A 23091-nucleotide genomic window follows, 5' to 3' on the forward strand; every position below is an offset into this window, starting at 1 on the left:
TCTCACGTCTGTGATCTTTTCCCTCATTTAGAGTCTCAGAATCTGCCCAAACAGCCTCCACTCATGCTGGCTTTGGGTCAGGCCACCGAGTGCGTGCAGCTGATGGCCAGGGTTCGCTCTGGTTCCTGCTCCTTCGCCAGAGTTGACAACTTTTTGCACTAGCACCAGTCCAGGTGAGAGCAGCAAGGTAATTATAGTTTTGAAAAAAAAAAAAAATTATGCATATGCTCAGCAGTCTTCAGCACGCAGTTTTGAATTTAGAAAAATGACCCGGTTCAGTTCTTAATACGGTGCTCTTACCTGAATGATCCACAGCTGTGTTTTTTGTTTAGTGATAGTTGTTTATGAGTCCCTTGTTTGTCCTGAACAGTTAAACTGCCTGCTGTTCTTCAGAAAAATCCTTCTGGTCCCCTTTCTGGTTTTTCAGCATTTTTGTGTATTTGAACCCTTTCCAACAATGACTGTATGATTTTGAGATCCATCTTTTCACACTGAGGACAACTGAGGGACTCATATGCAACTATTACAGAAGGTTTAAACACTCACTGATGCTTCTGAAGGAAACATGATGCATTAAGAGCCGGGGGTGGAAACTTTTGAACAGAATATAGATGTGTACATTTTTCTTATTTTGCCTAAATATCATATTTTTCATTTAGTACTGCCCTTCAGAGGCTAGTTACATGTTTCCCAGAAGACAAAAGTTAAATTTACCCTGATCTTCAAATTCAAAAAGTTTTCACCCCCCCGGCTCTTAATGCCTTGTGTTTCCTTCTGGAGCATCAGTGAGCCTTGAACCCTCTGTAATAGTTGCATGAGTCCCTCAGTTGTCCTCAGTGTGAAAAGATGAATCTCATAATCATACAGTCATTGTTGGGAAGGGTTCAAATACACAAAAATGCTGAAAAACCAAAGAATTTGTGGGACCTGAAGGATTTTTCTGAAGAACAGCAGGCAGTTTAACTGTTCGGGACAAACTAGGGACTCATGAACAACTATTACTAAAGAAAAAATTATTTTATTGGCTTGTGTTTTTTAAATTCAGTATCATTAAAATTATTGATTCAAATTAAAAAGTCAACAAAATTAATTTAGATTATTCAATAAAATTAAAAAATAATTATTACAGAACATTTTTGATTTCGGTTTTCGGCCAAGAGTATCCAGCATTTTTGGTTTCAGTCTCGGCCCAGAATTTTCATTTCAGTGCATCCCTAATATTTTTATTTTTGTACAGGAATTTGATTGTAAAATTTAGTTTAGGTTATTAGTTTAGTTTGTTTTAGTTTAGGTCATGTTTTTTTTTTTTTTTTTAATTTGTGTTTTAATTGTAATTCAATGTCATTTTTCAGGTTTCATTGCTTTTTAACATGCAAACATAAATCATTCCATATATAACAAGACAAAAGTTAATTTCTCTGTAATTTTATTGATTTTTTTTTGTTTATATTTTATTGCTCATTTATACATACAGTTTAGTGTTTGTACTTCTAGTGTTTGTCAAAATCAGCTTTTTATTTGTTCTCTACTTCGCTTTTTTCCCCCACTTGTAGTTTTATTTGAATTCAATCATTTCAGTTTTTCATTCCTTATCTACATTATTTTTAAGATAAGAGCAGGTATGGCCAACTTGAATGTGTGAGACTTCCAGTTATTTTAGCTATAAAAAAAAAAAGTTATTTTATATTGCAAACGGTTATATTATCATATTATTTTAATATATTATCATAATCACAAACACACTGGTTTGTAGCTCAAATAGTTTTACAATTTACTGCACTTAGTTATTCAGGTCTTGTTTAGTGTTTGTTCTTTTGCAAAATCAATTTTGTTCTTACTTAGCCTCTTTTTCCGCTGCTAGTTTAATTTAAAAAAAATTTGATTTCTTAAAATATTCCAGTATTTCTCTTGTCCATGTTAAAAACATAACCCATTTGTGTTTCCCTCAGGCAGTGTTCAGGACAGCTACGAGGAGGACTTTCCAGTTGGTTGCCATGAGGAGAACACGCGTTTGAATTGGTGTGTCGCTTGCCGTTTGCCAGAAGCAGCCGAGCAGAATGAATAGAAACATAAGAAGAGAGAGGCTTCTTTTTAATTTAGTATTATCAAATACAAATTGTGTGACACTATTTAAAGATAATTAATTATTCTGTTTATCTAGTCATTTTTATTTTAGTTTATATTTTGTCCGTTTGTTGTGCTCATCTTGAAAACAAATCAACTTCCCAAACTACTTTTGTTTTTTTCATGGGTGAGTTCAGTGCATAGTATTTCAAGCGTACCATATCAAAAATACACATAATGGTAAGTTCCTACTGAAAATTTGAGCTACGCACTCTGGTTTTTCTCAGTCAGAGCTCAGGTATTTAGACGAACGTTCGTTTGTCGTCAGAGCGGGGAATTTGCGGACACAGGTATCGCTTTACGAGTGGGTTTTAAAGCAGGTCCTTTTCTACGTACAACAAATTCTATACGTTTTCCTTTTAATTTGGTCAACCTTAACAGCCCCTTTAGAAATTAAATGGACGTTGATATTGCGCATACGTGAATTAAGCGTGACCGTAAAATGAGGGTGAAATAATGCATGCCTCTTTTAGCGTCTTTTAAGCTACTTTAGTATCTCAGGCACCAGCACGAGTTTTATTAGACACAATCACACAGTGACGACGCAGACTTGCCTTCGGGTCCAATGTAGATTAAATATATTTTCAACCATGCCCAGAAATGAATCTATTTTAGCGATATTTTACCATCTTTATAGCAGTGGGTATCATGCAAACGTCACCCTTCACTTTTTTTTAAGTTTTAAGCTGAAGCTAACAAGTGGTTTTCTGATTTTTGTGGCTGTACCAAATAAAAACACAACATTTTTGACGAAAGAATATCAAGTTCAGTAGTTTGATTACTGAGAAGCTCCACTGAAGCTTGCAGACTAACTTCGTATACGAAGTCTGTATGTTTTATACCTGTGTGAATAGTGTCAACGTGTTGATAGTTCTCCTGTTAGATTAACAACTACAAACTGACACCGTTTCAACCGTTTCTGTTATTGGTTGTTTCATTGGCTGTTAAGTACTGTTGTTCTAGTTACTTACCATTGGATGCACTGTACTTCAATTAATGCACATGATGCATTACTGTATCTGTCTACCTCTCCTGTTCAGTAATGGAGGGACAGAGTATGAACTTGCAGCGTGCAAGACAATTGACTGACCCAGCGTTCCTGCAAATGAACAGAAACAAAAAATGTATTTATTTAGCATTAGAACATCTCCTTAAATTGCAATCATCTTTGTTGCTCCAGAACTTCACCTAGACCTCATATCAGTGCAATTGTTTTGGTTTTCCCCTCCCCGATGTCCCGATCTTTTCCTTGGCCTTTGTAAATGTGATGTTAACTGGCTCAGGCACTTAACTTTCTTTTTTTTTCGTTCTTTTAATCTGATCATCCATGAAGGAAAAACTATAAAGCGATCCCGTGTCAACCCAGCATTTTACTTGCCAGCACGCTGCCGTGGTGTTGAATGTAGCTTAGCCGATTTTATTTCCCACATTTTTTGCTGCTGGCCATGATGAGATTGTTACATTCCCATATCTACACCCGCTTTTGTTCAGTTATACCTCATTTACTCTTAGGACAGTGCTGTTTAGCTTGTTGTATCATGACAGGCATTTTAACAGAAGGTATGTGTAGTGCAGGTTGACCTGCCGACCATCTGGCAGAAGTCAGAGCTCCTCGATAGCTAACTAAACTTGGCCTTCCCAACTTTGGAGTTGCATAATCAATATAGGGAGAGTAAAATCACAGATTACACTGTTTGGAGCCCCACCATTTGTTTTTACCAGTGTTTATGTGTTAGTCCTAATTGTGTGGGGTGGTCCTGGTCCCCAACAATCTTGTTTTACCATTTTACTCTGCTAAATTGGTCAGTTTGGTTGTTAAATGGTGGTATGTTGTTGCATGGGGATATCTTGTGTAACTTTTTCCCTTATGTTTGAGTTACAAAATGGCAGTTCATATAGAAGCGCTCGTACTTCTACTTAGATCTTTTTTTAATGCCAAATATGTTTTGGAACTCATCGTAATCTAACCACCTATAATTAATATTGTCATTTTAAAATAATCCATTATAGAACAACTTATTGGCTTTAAATAGGGACCTACGTACATATATGGAAGGGAAGACAGTAGCCAAAATCTTTGTCGAGATCTTAGTCATGTGGTGATGTTCCTGCCTCAAAAGACAATGGAGCAGGACTAATGGAATGGAGTACAGCAAGCTGTGCACAATTTAACTTCTATTATGATTTTAATTTTATTTGAGTTTTCTTTTAGCAATTGTGAAATGAGTTACCCTCTACTTAGCATGAACCTTTAAAAACCTTTAAAACAACATAAAAAAGAAAAACAATATAAAAAAAAAAAAAAAGAAAAAAAGAGACATACCTATGTACTGGAAACATAAAGAAATATTGTACTCATTTAATTTTGACAGAATTATTTTTATTAAAATACACATCCATGAGCAAACCGTGTCTGTGTTTTGTATTATTTTGTTGTTGTTATTCATCTTTTTGATATACCAAACCGTTTTCGTAAAGCTTGTTAACGAATTTGATGAAGTTTGTGCAAAATAAACTTTTAAAAACTTTCTTGCAGCAATGAGTTCAAAAAAGTAGATTTTTCACAAAATTAAAGACTGCAAAAAAATCTTGACCTGGCATGAGCCAAGGAATGAGAGGGAACATTTTTTGCTTCTAGACCTTTTTGTTTAAAGGTTATTAGCAGAAATATAGGTGCAAATTTGGCCTATTGGTGGCGCTAGAGAGTTTGAGATAGAGACTTCAAATTTGGTATGGTTAATATTAAGACTGTTCTCTATCTGAGTGCTAGAATTCATAACTTTCCCACAAGTGGTTTTATGGGCTACCATTATCTTTCAGAGTGGAAAAATAATAACAGAAAAATTTATTCTACATATGTGACCCTGGACCACAAAACCAGTCATAAGTAGCACAGGTATATTTGTAGCAATAGCCAGCAATACATTGAATGGGTCAAAATTATTGAATCTTTCATGACAAAAATCATTAGGATATTTGTCGATTTCCTACCATAAATATATCAAAACTTAATTTTTGATTAGTAACTTTAAAGACGATTTTCTCAATATTTAGATTTTTTTTTTGCACCCTCAGATTCCAGATTTTCAAATACTTGTATCTTGGCTAAATATCCTATTCTAACAAACCATACATCAGTGGAAAGCTTATTAATTTTACGTCTCAGATGTATAAATCTCAATTTCAGACAAATTTATGACTGGTTTTGTGGTCCAACTACAAACATTGATAATACACAAATACTAAAAGTACTATAGGACTATAGTGACAAATAAGTTAAAATGTAAATAATACTGTTGGTCCAGGGTCACATTGAAAGTAATACACATGTATATAGAAAAAATAAGAGAATTAATCACAAAGGTGGCTTTATGATGGTAAAATGTTGAGCCAGTTTTGGTGAAAATCGGACAAACCATCTGGGAAGAGCTCGGAAAATAGATTTTGCTTTTGTGGACCTTCCAGTTCAAAGGTTGTTAGCAGAAATATGAGTGCAAATTTAGCCTAATGGTTGCGCGAATGGCCATTATCAGGTCATTATTCTTTTTCAGAGGCTGTACCTGGATGATCCTGCACCCTCAGATTTTTTCTTGATCCCTTCTTGAAGATGGGCTGTGATTTTGAGATGTCTGGATGTTGAAATACATGGACAGTTAATCATTCTGTGAAAACATCACATTATATGTGTTGGTGTTTATAAATACAAAACGATAAGAACAGTTTGCCATCTTCTTAAAGTCATAACTAAGCATTAAATAACTGAAAACAGTAACATTTAAGCTCTTTTAATATGGAGAGTTCGTCACCTCAAGTTTCTCCTCATAAAGCTCACTGTGGATCAACACAGACCTGCCATCACCTCACTCACTGCAACACAAGTCACTGGAAGTGTCAGTAAATCAGGTATAGCACAGAAATACTTAATTTTAAAAGAAACACTTCTTAATTTTTGTATTTTTATTATTACTGGAAGCCTGACCGTCATTTTTTCCAGATAAACACGTCAGCGGGACGTTGCAGACTTTCTCCTTTACATGTAATATTGTATTTACATTAATAATAATAATAATAATAAAGGCTTGGCCTTAGATATTACAAAAACATTGCCTTAAGAATATAATTGAACTGAGTGTAAATTAATACTGAGAGCATTTACGTTTTCACATCTGAAAGGATCGGTTACCTATATCATCAATAACTGCCAGTGTTTCCAAAAATCCCACCCTTTAGCGTTTTGCTTGATTTGATGGGACTTCCTTTGTGTGTTTCTGTGCACTGCGTATTCATCAGCTGTATCAATTTACAAATGAGCTGTTATGTAAATTTTGCAGGTTAGAATCGTGAGAACCGTTTGGTAACTATAGAAACAGATTTGAATCGTCATTACTAGCATTAGACAGCAGAGAGCGCCAATTCCCTCAATTTCACATGTCAACCGATGACCGGGGTCCACTAGAGGGCCTCAGTCACCTCATTGTATGCCATAATACAGTACGTCTTAATATATTCAAGTATTACTTTGAATATCTAAATAATTTACCAATTTACATGCTAAATATTATATGTAGCCTATTTGCATATTATTTTGTGTACATGTTATTTTGAACTCTACAAGCAGTAGGCCTAAACAAAATTGACAATTAATCTGGGTTAATTAATTATATATATATATATATTTTTTTTTTTTGCAACAAGTTTTAAACTCTGTCAGATTAAATATCAGCAGTATCTAGTTGTGCATATGGAGTCCTTCTGCAGAGCAAATTTATGTAGAACCTTGCAATTAATTATGATTATTTCAATGTACTAACAGTCCTAGTTTCTGTTTTAGAAAAAAATGTATAAGAGGGGGAAAAAAATCACAACCTATGTATAGGGAGTCACATAGGTTGAGAACTGCTCTAGTCAGAGCGATTGCATCACATTGATTTCCTGCAATCTGAGATAAGTTATCGCAAATCTAATGTGTCCTTTGTCTGTAATGCAATAATGCTCGTTTCTTTGCACTGTGGGTGAAGTGCATCCAGCTTCTACATGTTGTTAAACTAGAAATAACCAGGTTTTCCCATATTTTCTCTGAAATTGTAAGAAAGACTAAGCACAGGTCCCTAAATTAAATTCCATGCATTTATCATTTGTGACCCTGAACCACAAAACCAGTAGCATGGGTATATTTGCAGCAGTAGCCAACAAAAAATTGTATGGGTCAAAATGATCAATTTTTCTTTTATGCCAAAAATCATTAGAATATTAAGTAAAGATATTTTGTAAATTTTCTTATTGTAAATATATAAAAACCTAATTTTTGATTACTTTTTGCACCCTCAGATTTCAGATTTTCCTAAATATTGTTCTTTTCTAACAAACCATACATCAATAGAAAGCTTATTTATTAGCCTTTAGATGATGTATAAATCTCAATTTAAAAAAAATGACCCTTTTGTGGTTTTGTGGTCCAGGGTAACATTTGGTTAAATATATAAACTACAAACATTACAAAAATACACAAATACTAAAAGTACCATATGGTGACAAAATATATGAAATAAGTTAAAATGTAAATAATATTGTTTTAAGAAGACAACACAATCGAAATCAATTTTAAATACTTTTATTATCTTGATAGAACATTTTATAATCAGCTTATAACATTCACAGTATTGTACACCTTGACCCATCTGATTATAATAAAAACACAAGCATCTAAAGATTTACTTTTGTGATACTCAAAAGAAATAGAAACCTCCGCTCCAGAATTCTAATATACATACAAAAGTACAAGAATAAGAAAAATACTTTCCATATTTTACACATATATAAAATGCTCTTTTTTATAAAAAGGGCTCCTAGTGTACAAAAGTGTCCGTCGTTTCATATTTCTATTTATACATATACACTGACATACAAGAAAAAAATAATAATAATGCAATATTATTGGTGCTCCAGTTATGTGCTGTTCTACATCCCATCACTTTCTGTTTAAAATTCAGTGCTTACTCTCTCCATCTAGAGTATGCCAATAAAACATATTAAATTAAATACAGATAACAAAACAAAGTGACAGTTCACTTCTCCAGATGTCTCTTGCTATACGTTTCAAATCGTCCTCCGGTTTCGCTTGCCCTCGCCGTCTGCGTGTAACAATGTTGCTGTGAAAACCCGAGGCAATGAGTCAGAGCGTCAGTTGTGCAGATGTTACGTCTAGACCTGTTCAAATAAACTACATTCTCTTTCAGACCCAAGGCTACCTTGATAAATATCAGTTTTGTGGCAAAGTAACACCTCATTTTTTTGCTGATCGAGTTAAACCAGATAATGCTGAGCAGATGAGGCTACACCTTAATGAATCACGCCCATCAGTTATGACACGGAAACACTGGCTGATTATTTTTACTGGCACCTGCTTCTAACTGAAATCTTGAGATCTCCTTCAAAATATTCGGAATGATAAAAAAAAAAACAAATGTATTAGTAACATCTTCATTTTCATGATAAAAGCCGTTCTTTGTCCATCACGGGCACTTCTTGGTTTGATAGACAGCCTTTGAAGCGCTCGACGTCCCGAGGCCGGTATCTCCAGAGTCTAAACAAGCATTCACCTGGGAGCTCGTTGCCTGAAAACAGCGCTCGGGTCTGTTGGACATTAGAGAAACCAATATTTGACTCCAAGACTGACAGTGTCCACCTCAGTGCCGTTTCTGTAAGGTTATACTTTAAAAATATGAGCGCACACACTAATCATGGCTAAGAAACCCTCACAGCTTTGGCCATCAGGAGTGGACTGTGTGAAAAAGGTCCCAATGTGCAGAATTCTGGCCTTTCCAAACATGAAAGGAATTTCCTTTTTTTTCCTCTCACTCTCTTTACAGAAAAACAGAGCACACAGGAGAATGGACAAACTGAGTCAATAAGAGGTCAAGTCTTTCTGAAGATACGCCGCAGTGGTGCCAGTTAAGTATATAGATTCCTGTTTTTCCAGAGGGGGAGAAAAACTAAAAACAAAGAGGGAAAAACGGGTTGTCATCCTTCAAAAAGAAAGAACCTGTGCAAGAAAGCTTTTTATCAATAAAATGCAAAATTCAAACCATTTTATAAACCTTAAAAGCAAAGTTCACCCAAAACTCTAAATTTGGTTACTCGCCTCATGTTGTTCAATACCAGTTTAATTTTTTTTCCCTGATGACCAAGTTCAAATTACTGGGTAACGGAAAATATCTTTTTTGTGTTCCACAGAAGAAAGTCAAACGGGTTTGGAATGACATGAGAGTGAGTACATTTCCAAGAATTTTTAATTTTGGGTGAATTAAACTTTTAATGTAACATTAGACAGAAGAGGAACCTAAAAAGAAGTTTGCATTTTCTTGGAAATGAGCTTTTTTGACATCAGAGATATGAATGTGAAAATTAAGCCAACTTGGGAGTAGAGCTGCACAATCTCGATTCAATCACCCACGCGGTCTTATTTTTAAATGACAATGTTTCATCTGTGTCTCTTAAACCTTGGATAAAGTCATACTTGAACATTCAGAAACTATGAGACCAGTTATTATGTTTAGGTATGAAACAGCTTCACAAGGAGTTTTTTTCAAACATTTATAGTTATGATATAAACACTGATCACTATTGTAGCGATCAAAATGCAGGAAATCATCTGCTGCAAGTAATTTTCACTTCAAATTGGCACTTTTAATAAGATTTGTTGATTACAATGTTGATTACATTGTTTTGCCACTAGGTGGTGACAAGTGACTGTTAAAAATGTAATTTTCATTGAATCGTTAATTTAAGAGATTCTTTCAAAATTGCTGATGCCTTCAATAATGATACAAGTGAAGTATTTATGAGTGAGTCACTGAATCGTTCATTCAAGAGATTCATTTAAAAACGCTGATGCATTCAGTAATGAAACAAGTATTAATGAGTGAGTCACTGAATTGTTCATTCAACAGATTCATTTAAAAAGACTGATTCAATTAGTAATGAAACAAGTGAAGTAGTTATGAGTGAGTCATTGAATCATCCATTCAAGTGATTTCAAAAATGCTGATTCATTCAGTAATGAAACAAGTGAAGTATTTATGAGTGAGTCCCTGAATCGTTCATTAAAAAGATTCATTGAAAAAGGCCGATTCATTCAGTAATAAAACAAGTTAAGTATTTATGAGTGAGTCATTGAATCATTCATTCAAGAGATTCATTCAGTAATGAAACAACCCTTATGAAAATTAACCATAGTTTTTATAGTAAAAGTATATTAACCATGGGTTTTTGGCGCACTGATTACCATTTGTGTAGCTATAGTTTTACTATAAATACCATGGTTAAACTATGGTTAGTGTAGCAAGTTAATCACAAGTTATTTACCATGGTTAATTTGTGGTTACCAAGGTTTAACTCTAGGTTTTTTAGTTTTATTTGTAGTAAAACTATGGTTCTTTTTCATAAGGGAAGTAAAGTATTTATAAGCGAGTCACACATTCATTCAAACAATTTTTTTTGTTTAAATATCATTCAAATTAATAAAACCTTTTTGAATAGACTGCAGCAATTCATATTTTGCCACAGCTTCTAATAAATTATGTTATTTTGCTTAGTTCAGAATCGTGGCGGAATCATGATCTCTGTTTGAAACAAAAATTGATTCTCAATTAATCCAAAACCATGCAGCTCTACTTATAAATGGCTTTTGAACAAACAATCGAGTGACAGAAGTAAAAAAACATGTTAAAATGTTGTCATATTGGGAATGATCTTAACGATGATCTTCACGCTGCACATTTTTGAGATATTAAAAAGGCAATTAATAAACACTTGACTTGATTGCAAATAACAACACTTTAAAATCACATTTTGGTAGACTTTTTTCAGTATCAGAAACCACGATCAGCATCAGAATGAGGTGAGATGAGCAAACAAGCATAAACAACACTGATCAGATCCGGTTTAACACTCTTATATTTTCCTCCTCCTCTTCTTCCATCATCATAAAAATCGAGATGAATTCAAAAACAAGACACGCATCATTTCCACAGAAGCGATTTGTTCGTCTCTCGCATCCTCAGAGGTGCAATTGATAACGTTAGGCACCCCAGTAGTAGCTAGCACACTTTAGTTCGACTGTCCTCGGAGTCAACAGAGATGAATATGGTCAATTCGTCCCAAAAGAAGAAAAACAACTAAGGCGAGAAGAGTGGAGAGCCATAAGGCACTTCCATACAGTGACAGCCACATGCCCTCACACACTGGCTAGATTGTGCAACCCGTGTGTTTTAGGCCGAGGGTCCTCATTCATTGTGAATAGATTGTTGTTTTGTGATAGTAATGACTGAAAAATGACAGTTGATAATATAATAGTTCCTTCATTTTCTTATAAATGTGCATACTGTGGTGTGAAACCTACTGTAGCTCACAACGTAATGAAGTTACCATCCTCTCTCATGCTTTCTTGGCTACTGCTTGTCTTGGTGGGGCTGCCGTTATGTGTGGGTGTAGTCAGGGAGCTTAAAGAGCTGCTACTGGGCAAGGAAACACTTTGTGGGAGGGGCCTGTGTGCAAATGCACCTGACGACAGGGCGTTAGTGTGGCTGCCGTTGCCATTAGTCATACGGTGTGGCATGTACGTTGACAGGTTGTCGTTCTCAATGATGAGATCAGTATCATCATCACTGTCGCCCTCCGCCACACTGTTGCTGTTACTGTATTGGCTGGCATTCTGTGAGGCGGGGCTGGGGGCGGAGTCATGAGAGAGGGCGGAGCCTCCCGAGCCAGCGGAACTGTTGCCGGCAGACGTTTTACTCGCACGGTGCATCGTGTTGTTGCGCTGATTGGCAGGTTTCACTGTCACGATAAGGTTGTGGCTGTTAGCCACCATCATGTCGGTGACCTGGTCCAGTGATTTACCTGCCACATCGATACCGTTCACCTCGAGGATCTCGTCGTTGACTCCTAGCAATCCTGTGCTCTCTGCTAAACCGCCTTTCACGAGGCGGGAGATGAAGACGCCGGGAACTTTTTCCACCCCTTGGGGAGTGATGCGGACGCTGACGCCGTCGCGGATGTAGAAGCCGAGGGGTTTGTTGGTGCCGTGCTTGTGCAGACGCACACGGAGATGCGTCTCGGGTAAGATGTCCACATCTATGATAGAAGAGATCTGCCGGAAATCCTGCGGAAGGCCAATGAGCAGCGCTGATTTGGACTTCTGCTTTGGTTGATGCAGACCACCTAGACCCTTTTTTCTTCTCTGAAGAGAGCCTGTTGGGAAGGGCACGATGTCTTCTACATCTGAGGAGAGAAAGAGAGAAACTTGTTATATAAAGAAAGAGATAAAGAAACCTGTTAAGATATGATAGAATTATTAGCAGAATTTTTTCAGGTTTCTTTGATGAACAGAAAGTTCAGAAGAACAGCATTTATCTGAAATAGAAAATAGAAATAAAGAGACTTATTTAAAAAAACATTAAAAATCTTATTGTTCACTGTGACTGGTGGTGTAAGTTTATAAAACATTTTTGAAAGAAGTCTCTTATGCTCACCAAGGCTGCATTTATTTGATCAAAAATACAGTAAAAACTGTAATATTGTGAAATATTATTACAATTTAAAAGAACTGTTTTATATTTTAATATATTGTAAGATGTAATTTATTACATTACATATTGTATGTAATTATTGTATTGAATTTTTTTATCAGCTATTACTCTAGTAGTCAGTGTCACATGATTTCTTCAGAAATCATTCTAATTTGCTGATTTGATGCTCAAGAAATATATCCTACTAATATATATAGTATATAATATACATGTATATAATATACATAGTTCAGTAATATCACACAAGCAAAAGTGCCGTATTACTAAATTTAAAACAACAGTTGAACAACAAGCTAATATTAACTTGCAAAGCAGAACATTTTTACGTCTCAGAGCAACACTGCGATATTTCATTCCTGAATTAATGTTTCTGAACAAATCATTTGAGTCCATGATTTAATAACCCATTCGTAAATACAGCCGCTTGTTTCGTTTCTAAATGAATCAGCTGCTTTGAATGAATCGTTTGAATTAATGGTTCAATGAATCGCTCATTAAGACAGGGACCTGCTGCCACCTATTGATGGTAGTGTCGTATTTATTTATCAGTGACAGACCTAAATCAGCCAAGGTACCAGCACCAAAACATACTCAGCAGTATTTAGTTATCTTTATAGAAAAATTCCAATAATAATCAAAATATTTTTTGTCAGCCATACCCCTAAATATCAATGTCCAAAACATTTGTGCTACTTAATATTTTTGTGGAAACCATGATTTTTTTTCAGGATTCTTTGATGAAAAGAAAGTCCAAAAGAGCAGAAGAGGCTTCTTTAAAAAAAAAAAAAAACAATAAAAATCTTACTGTTGAAAAACTTTTGACTGGTAGTGTGTATGTGTATGTACATACACATGTACATATATATGTACATGTATATGTGTATGTATATGTACATGTATATGTGTATGTGTATGTACGTGTATGTACATATATATATATATGTATATGTATGTATATGTATATGTATATGTATATGTATATGTATATATATATATATATATATATATATATATATATATATATATATATATATATATATATACACACATACACATACACATACACATACACATACACATACACATACACATACACATACACCAATACATATATTGCATTCCAACCCTGAGAATAAAAACTGAAACTGAATACAAAGATGGAACGCCATTCTGTTTTTTTGTTTCCCAGAGAACATTTAAGGTTTGCTGAATATTCAGGTGAACAAAACCGAGACGTGCTTCTTTCATCTCATTCCATCCAATTCCTCCTGTCGACTGGCCCCATAAAGAAAAGGCCTCACAACTCCACAATTGGTCCACTAAACTTAGAATGATCTACTGTATACACCGCAGTGCAGGTTTATCACTGGCATAAAATACTGTTCCCTGTTACTAAAAATGAATTCAAGGAGATACAAAGCGCCTCTCTATGTGATTCACCATCTGTCCTTCCAGTATCACATCACTGTGACCTCATTTATAAAATTGATCCCCCTAAATCGATTTTAGATTTATTATTGTCAATGTTCTCTGAAAGAATTCAAAATGACATTGATTGCTGAATGTTTATATCGAGCAATAGGGTTGGGAAAACACAGAAGAGACCCGATCATAATAAAAACCGAGAGGCAGGGATGGATGGATGAACAAACAAGGATTGTAATAAATCTGTCCGAGGCACTTGCAATAGTTCAAGGGTCGCTAGACGGAATCAGATTAAAAGGCAGATTAATCAAAGCCTCTCTCACAACACATTATATTAACTGTTCAGAAGATCTAAACAACCACAGCTGATATGTCTGACTAGAAAAAGGAAAAGGAAAAAAACAAGACTCGTTTTAGCCGATGAGCAGGTAACGGAGAACACAGAGCCCTCCTGACTGGAATCTGGTGGGAGGTAACATGCGTCAGCAGGGAGAATGTTTTTGGTTATTTTTAAACTGCGGCAAGGGTTTTGAGCGTGGGTCTTTGCGGAGAGGTCTTTTTGTGATTATGAGAGCACAGCCTGCTGGGAGTAGAAATAGCAGGAAGTCATCAACACCTTCCCCTCAGTCTGCTGACTAACATTAAACTGCGTGCATTTTCTGCAGTGCGAACATTTCGTTCTATAGCTTAATAATAAACATTCTAGATTTTCATTTACATTTTCAGAAGATTTCGGAGTGTTCTGAGTGGTTGGCATTTCATAGGTATGCGGTTATACTAAGGTTGCTACACAGTTGCTGGGTTTTTTTTTACTGGCCCAAGTCAAAAAGCTAAAAAGAGCTTAAAAATATTGCAAATCATTGCTTTCCTGGAAAAAGTTCTTTTTGTAAAAGAACTTTTAGTAAAAAAAAAAAAAATCTATCATGACAACTCTCTGAAGATTTTAGCATGGAAATAGATATTACAATGTTAATGGTCGTGGTAGAATAGATCTGCTATGCTACTGAAATTGCTGCTGCTGTTGGTTTTTGCTGTTGTTGTAGATTATTGTTGCTGCTGCAAAGCAAGTACAGGAACTTGCTACTGCTAATACATGCGCCAATACGCTGCTGTGAGTATTTAAGACATTCTGCTGCACAAGTAGTATATATAGTAACCCGTAGCAGATCTATACAGGTGGAGCTGGGGAGGTGGAGGGTTTCAGAGAAACTCTACAAGTACAGCTGCGAACTGCTTTAGTGAATGCAAACGAGCCATTTAAATGTAAAGCAGCAAGCTTATTGGCTGCGTATGCAACATGAACCAGTCAGCTTGTGCCGAGTAGTTCAATGTTATGAATGTCATCAGTTTGCGTTAACGACCCATCAGCCTGTGTCATCTAGAGTTTCATGACAGAACTAGGCACAAATAAAAAAAAAAAGCATAAAACAATTATTTGTGAATTATATCTTAAAGACAAAATACATGCAAGTCCTTTTAGAAAAAAAAGAATTTATCCACCTTAAGTCAGCATACGTCTTGTGTACATTTTGGAAATGTAATATTATTATTATTATTTGCAGTGTTCTAAAATATGCATAGAGATGTGTAGATAATGTTACTAGTATAGTATGTATTTTTAGTCTGATTATTTTCCATATTTTCAGTTAATTTTGTTTACTTAATTAATTTTTATGTTTTGCTTTTTTTATTTATTCATTTTTAAGTTTGAATAATTTTAGTATTTCAAATGTAACATTTTATTTCAGTTAGCTCACTTTTACTTTTATTTTTTGTTTTTTTTTAAAAAGAATTTTCTTCTGTTTACCAAGCCTGAATTTATTTAATCCAAAATACAGCAAAACCAGTAATATTGTGAAATATTTTTACTATTTAAAGTAACTGCTTTCTATTTGAATATATTTTAAAGTGTAATTTATTCCTGTGATCAAAGCTACATTTTCAGCATCATTACTTCAGTCTTCAGTGTCACATGATCCTTCAGAAATCATTCAAGAAACATTTTGTAGTATTGTTATTAATATTTAAAAGAGTTGAGTAAATTTTTTTTTAGGATTATTTGATGAATATAAAGATCCGAAGATCAGCATTTATATGAAATAAAAAGCTTTTGTAACATTATACACTATAGAAATTAATACTTTTATTGCTGTTCTTCTGAACTTTCTATTCATCAAAGAAACCTGAAAAAAGAAATCTACTCCGCTGTTTTCAACATGATAATAATAATAATTTTTTTTGGGCAGCAAATCAGAATATTAGAATGATTTCTGAAGGATCACGTGACTGGAGTAATGATGCTAAAAATTCAGCTTTAAAATCACAGTAATAAATTACATTTTAAAATATATTCAAATAGAAAACAGTTAATTTAAATAGTGAAAATATTTCAAAATTGTACTGTTTTTGCTGTATTTTGGATCAAATAAATGCAGGCTTGGTGAGCAGAAGAGAATTCTTTAAAAAAAAAAAAAAAAAAAACTTTTGACTGGTAGTGTACATTTATATTTAATTTCAGCTTTATTTAAACTAATTATTATTATTATTATTTTTGGTTTAGTAGTTTTGAGTTAACAATAACAACACTGGTGCTGGAAACCTGGATAATGATATTCTGGTCCAAAAATATGCCTTAAATTCTTTCCAGTTCCAGTTTTTTCACTCATTTTATCATCTGCCAGGCAAAAATCATAAATCTGATCGCTTAGAAAAGTAATAAGACTGTGTAAAAAAACAACAACTGTGTAAATACTTTAGCTTAATAGCAATGAAAATCTTGGTAGAACATCATGCATATCTGCAAATGTTCAACATCTTACATTACATTTATGGTTCAACAGAATATCAAACCATCTGTGCAATCTGAAAGAAAAGGCCCAGCATGCACCTCAAGAGATGATCACATGATGGGGATTATATTAATTAGTCTATCTGACTACAGGCCCAGGTTTGTCTTAAGATCCACAAACAGTAGATTACCAGCTCACATCTAATTAATTACCATCAGGCCCCAGGGGCGTACATGTGGATGGGGTGATGGGCGGTGAACTCTGACCCCTTTGCTCATATGGAGAGATATGTCAAGCAAAACAATAGAGATGCCCAAACCATTGTCTGATTGTGTGACCTCATATTTAATCTGCATAAATGTGTAAATATTTATCCTGAGCGCAGACGGTATCGTCCTTTGCGTGTGGATGTGCTTGTAAAGACTGAAGACTAGCTTATATAGTATGCAACACACAGCGCCCCTCTCCCTGTCTCACTACATTAGTCTGGTGTCTGGACCCCTACAGAGATCAGGACAGCCTCTGTTATTAAACCTGCTCACGGGCTGGAGAGCGAGACGGGATGCCCAGGGAGGGTGAGTGGGAGGCAGAGCGGGATCCTGGCAGACAGGCTGGTCAGAAATGGGCATAATGGGCTGGCCTGAGGCTCTACAGCAGGTCCAACAACCCTCCCATTTATTATGTGGAGGTGGAAACCATGATAACTCCCAACCCTGCCCCCGAACTACGCATTTTGTTAAGATGTACAGCTCAAGTGCTAATTTCCGTGGGTGGTGTACATGAGTGTACATGAGGTCCGTGAGTTGTATATCTCATAAACATTACTAATTAGTGAAATGACGTGATGTATTGCTTAGAGATCAGAAGCTAATGCACTGAGCTCTCAAAGATGATTAAGAGACACCATCCCCTTAGCAATCTCTCTCCCACACATTCACACTGACAAAAACGTCCAAGGCACTTGACTCTGACTAAAATGTTCATAAATGTAAAAAAAGAAGAATTTATAACAGTTTATGTTCTAGATAGTCGGTACAAGCTTGTGTGTTCATCTGTCATCACCTTGGTTGTGCAGTTAGTTATGAACACATTGAGAGCTGTGATGTCCGATTCGCTAACAAATGACTCTTATGAACCAATTCTTTTTAATGAGTCAGTCAAAAAGATACTGAAAGTCTCAAACTTGTCTAGCAGTTTAAATCTCGCTCGGAATTACTTTCTTATAATGTGTTACAAAAGCTTTTTATTTCAGATAAATGCTGATCAATGGATCCTGCAAAAAAATGTACTCAACTGTTTTAAATATTGATAATACTAGCAAAAATTAGAGCTGGCAAACGATTAATCAAAATAAAAGTTTGAGTTTGCCTAATATGTGTGTGTGTGTGCTGTGTGTAATTATTATGTATATATAAATACACACAAATTAATGTATATATTTAAGAGAAATTTGTTATGTACAAAATATTTTTATTTATAAATAATATAAATTCTATAAAAATTACAATAAATACATATACTTGTAAATATTTCTTAAATATATACATGAATGTGCTTGTTTATATATGCATAATAATTACACACAGTACACACAAATATATTAGGCAAACTCAAACTAGTATTTTGTTTGCGATTAATCGTGATTAATCGTTTGCCAGCCCTAGTAAAAATGTTTCTTGAACAGCAAATCAGCATATTAAAATAATTTCTGAAGGATCATGTGACACTGAAGACTGAAGTAATGATGGTGAAAATGTAGCTTTGATCACAGGAATAAATTCGATTTTAAAATATATTCAAATAGAAAGCAGTTATTTTAAATAGTAAAAATATATTTTGCTGTACTTTGGATCAAACAAATGCAGGCTTGGTGAGAAGGTGTTCAAAAACTTTCGACTGGTAGTGTACGCTTAGTACAACTGTAATGTGACTTGTATGGCATAAATACAGTTGTGATTTAAACCACTTCTGAACAACTAAAATCTTAAATGATTAATTTTAGGAGCCCCCCTTGGCTATTTCTCATGTATATCAAGCATGAAAACCCATTTCCTCCCCTTAGTAACCCTCTCAAACAACCTTCTAACCTGAAAGTATATAACCACAATACAAATAATCAAATGATCCCTACTTATCACCAACCTGATTCCACAGCAACCTCGTATTACTGCGATACAGTATGTATAGTTTTAGTTGGGTTCAGATTGAGATGCATTTTCAGCTCTGCGTCGGACGAGCATAACAGCATTACTGAACCATTTATCACATTATACTAGTCTGAGAGAGAAAGCAGCTAGTATTACCAATAACCACGTGCAGCTTAGACAAGAGAAAAAGATACTTCCCCCAGCTTTTCTCTCACGCAATACCAGAAAAACAGAGTATTTGTCTTATTTCGAATAAACTTCACGTCTAAACCATAGGGTGCAGACATAAACCAGAACCCCAAACACCAGACTGCGGTGAAAGTTTTTCACAAGCTTTCACTGACTCACCTGAAAAATACAATAAAAACATCAAAACTCTTGCCAGGTGTCTGAGGCCTGCAGGCACAGACTGAGCAGAGCTTTGTGAACATTGCTCTCTGGATTACAAAGATACAGAGAGACTTTAGAGACTTCCTCAGACGCAGCACACACAGAAACATCTGTGTCTGCGGACGAGTATTATGCCTGAAGTTCACACAGGTGTCCGAGTAAAGAAACGCACCATAGGTAAAATGAAAATTCTGTCATTAATTACTCACCTTCATATTGTTCCAAACCTGTAAGACCGTTCATCTTCAAAACACAAATTAAGATATTTTTGATGAAATCCAAGAGCTTTCTGACCCTGTATAGACAGCAATGCAAATGAACGAAGGTCTTGTTGGTTTGGAACAACAGGAGGGAGTAATTAATAACAGAATTTTTATTTTTGAGTGAACTATCGCTTTAAATATGGACGTATTAAAGTTTATTTTATGTTTTGTGTCTATATTAAGTCATGACAATATACTGTATGGAGGTCAACAGTACATTCATGCCTTATGAAGAAAACAACGCTGAGGTACAGGGGCTGTTCAACAAAACCTTAATTCTTCTCAAACCACTATCAGAATCATTATTTCCTCTCCAGTTCCTTGGTGAAGTATATTATTGTTGAACAGGATAGCTTATTGACTTACTGATACTACCTCCGGGCAGTGTGTTATGCTAGTATAGGAGAGCTTATTTACCCAGCGTTAACACCTAATAATGTAGTGTTATGGCAAGGATGGACAGCTTATTGACTGCGACCCTACACAGCGCATTGGTAGGTTATTAGCGGAGTCATATATCATGCTGAATGTGGAGCCAGTGTCTCTCACCAGCAGAGAATGGCCGCTGTGTGTCTGACAAGGTGCTGATGCGATGCTGGCCCAGCATTGAGAGACAATGTAGCTAATATGAGCAAAATTTTATGTAATTTGTTCAGTGTGTATCCACCTTTTTCTATAATGCATAAGTCATTATCTGCTATAAGGAAATATCGAAAAGAATAACAACATGGAGAAAACTGTAAAACTTTGCACTTAAAACCAGTGTGTTCATAATTAAGATAATATGGTATAACACCATATAATGCATATCAAGCTGCAAAACGAGCTGTTTTGTACAGCTAAAAATAGCTGGACATGGATGAGACCGTAGCCAGACCCATTAAATGTACAAATGGCCACACCCACTCTTACAGGAAGAAAAAGGTGGATAGAAACACATATCTTTATGCAAATTTACGGCTGTCGACTGATTAAATTATTAATCAAAGTAATATGTCAATTAATTGAATTGTTAATTAAATCCTAATTATGTATTACAGATGAGGTCAAAAGTTTACGTCCATTTCAGAATCTGCAAAATGTTAATTATTTTACCAAATTAAGAGGGATTATACAAAATGCATTTTTTTTGTTTATTTAGCACCTGAATAAGATGTTTCACATAAAAGATGTTTAGATATAGTCAACAAGAGAAAATAATAAGATTAATAATGCTCCAGAAGGAAAAACCATGCATCAAGAACTGGGGGGGTGAAAACTTTTGAATTTGAAGATCAGGGTAAATTTAACTTATTTTTTCTTCTGGGAAACATGCAAGTGTCTTATGTAGCCTCTTAAGGGCAGCAAAATATGATATTTAGGCAAAATAAGAAAAATGTACACATCTTCATTAGGTTCGAAAGTTTTCACCCCCAGCTCTTAATGCATGTTATTTCCTTCTGGAGCATCAGTAAGTGTTTGAACCTTCTGTAATAGTTGCATATGAGTCCCTCAGTTGTCCTCAGTGTAAAAAGATGGATCTCACAATCATACAGTCACTGTTGGAAAGGGTTAAAATACACAAAAATGCTGGAAAACCAAAGAATTTGTGGGACCTAAAGGATTTTTCTAAAGAACAGCATACGGTTTAACTTTTCAGGACAAACAAGGGACTCATGACTTAAAAAAAAAAAAAAAAAAAACAGTTGTGGATCATTCTGGTAACAACACAGTATTAAGAATCAAGTGTATGAAAACTTTTGAACAGAGTCATTTGTATAAATTCAACTATTATTTTCTCTTGTGGACTATATGTAAACATCTTTATGTGAAATATCAGCACTAAATAAACAATAACATGCATTTTGTATATTCATATATTAATTAAGATTAACATATGCTTCTAAGAGTTTCACTCTTGAAAGAAATCTGTACAAACTTGATTTAGTATTAATTGTACTAAATAAATATTCAATTGACAGCCCTAGTCCCATTGCCAAACCTCTATAACTGTGGTCTGGACTTCAGCGCTGTCCCTTTGCCAGGATTCTGGACAATGTTGTCTCTGTCAGTCTCTCTGAAGACTGCAGGCAGATATAAAGCACAGGTGAACAAGCTTGTCATGATGAATAAAATAGGGCGGCAGCTGGAGAACAGAGAAGAGCAGACACCTGATGCTGTTAGAGGAAGGCAGGTGACACTGCCACATCACAGGTGTGTTCACGTGGATCTCCGTCTGGATCTTATTACCTTCACGGCCTAGTGACCGAGAAGTGTCCCTTTCCATTTGTGCAAACGAAAACCTACATTTTGATTTTTAACTCTTTTACTGTTATACATCTGCTTCATAAATATGCGTGCAATTTGAAAACCTTTTATGCTAAGTACAGCACACTATGGACAACAAAAACATAATCAAACCTCTACATGTACTGTACGCAGCATTGTTATGTTTATGAGGGTGGTGTGAGGACTGTGTCCTGTTAATACGGGCACTATGCTCCACTTGCCAGGGTGAAAAAAGCCTAATGTTATCACCTCATGTGAATCTCGGATGTAGGATGTTTGTCTAATTCTGCATCTGTCCCATGTACTTCCACCACGTCTCGTGTGCTTACGGCTTTGTTTGGGTGTGGCTGTCTGGATTCTCTGCTCACACACACATACACACACACGGTACATGTGCATGGTTTTGACTGTCTGACCTCATCCTCTGTTAGCACCATCTGGAGACAAACCCTCAGCCATATGGTCACCACAGCAACGGCAATCCCCACTTCCACACGTGCACAAGAGTTTAAGATCCATTCAAACTTAGGACTGAACACCGAGCCACTTTCAGACACAGTTAAACTTATTTTCAAATTAATGCTCACATAGACAACTGTTTAAAGCCACTTATACAAAAATCTAGTGACAAACATATCTTAACTGTCACTTTTGATCAGCTTCTTGCTGAAGAAAAAAATTAATTTCTTAAAAAGAAATCTAAAAGAATGGGATATCCAGCTATAACGTGTTTTGATGGTGAGTCCAGTGTACCTGTACTCTGATCAGGCACTAATGATTATGGGACTAATGTTTTTTTTTTTTTTTGGGATTACTTCATAGGCTGATGAGAGCTGGCTGCTAATTCCAAATGATTAATACTCAGACACACGCGCGCGCTTTAATACACAAATACAGCTCGCTTCTACTTGACAAGTGTTTATACATCTTAAGAGCTGAGCGTATTAAAGGGATAGTTCACTCCCCCCCAAAAACTCTGTCATCTTTTACTCACCCTCATGTGTTTTCAAACTCGTATGACCTTTTACTGTGGAACAGAAAATATGCTAGGCAGAATATAAAGTAACACAAAAGTAGTCTATACTGTATGACTCAT

The 23091-nt window shown here is 35.3% G+C and overlaps 2 protein-coding genes across 4 annotated transcripts in view; one reads left to right on the top strand and one right to left on the bottom strand.

The window, feature by feature from the left end:
* The window catches only part of ranbp10 (RAN binding protein 10), a 36359-nt gene extending 32005 nt beyond the window's left edge, over window positions 1-4354 (top strand). For 2 of the 3 annotated variants that reach the window (XM_051135595.1, XM_051135597.1), the window contains exons 14-15: window positions 32-173; window positions 1950-4354. In XM_051135595.1, coding sequence (XP_050991552.1) covers window positions 32-162 — 131 coding nt within the window. In that variant the 3' untranslated portion in view covers window positions 163-173; window positions 1950-4354. Of the gene's footprint in view, window positions 1-31; window positions 188-1949 lie in introns of all 3 variants that reach the window. The other variant, XM_051135596.1, reaches the window with a different exon arrangement.
* A 3365-nt stretch (window positions 4355-7719) lies between these two features.
* Window positions 7720-23091, bottom strand: part of pard6a (par-6 family cell polarity regulator alpha) — a 38171-nt gene continuing 22799 nt past the window's right edge. The window contains exon 3 of the mRNA XM_051135528.1: window positions 7720-12405. Coding sequence (XP_050991485.1) covers window positions 11531-12405 — 875 coding nt within the window. The 3' untranslated portion in view covers window positions 7720-11530. The remainder of the gene's footprint in view (window positions 12406-23091) is intronic.

This window comes from Labeo rohita, chromosome 18 (genome assembly GCF_022985175.1).
Source record: "Labeo rohita strain BAU-BD-2019 chromosome 18, IGBB_LRoh.1.0, whole genome shotgun sequence".
Lineage (NCBI taxonomy): Eukaryota > Metazoa > Chordata > Actinopteri > Cypriniformes > Cyprinidae > Labeo > Labeo rohita.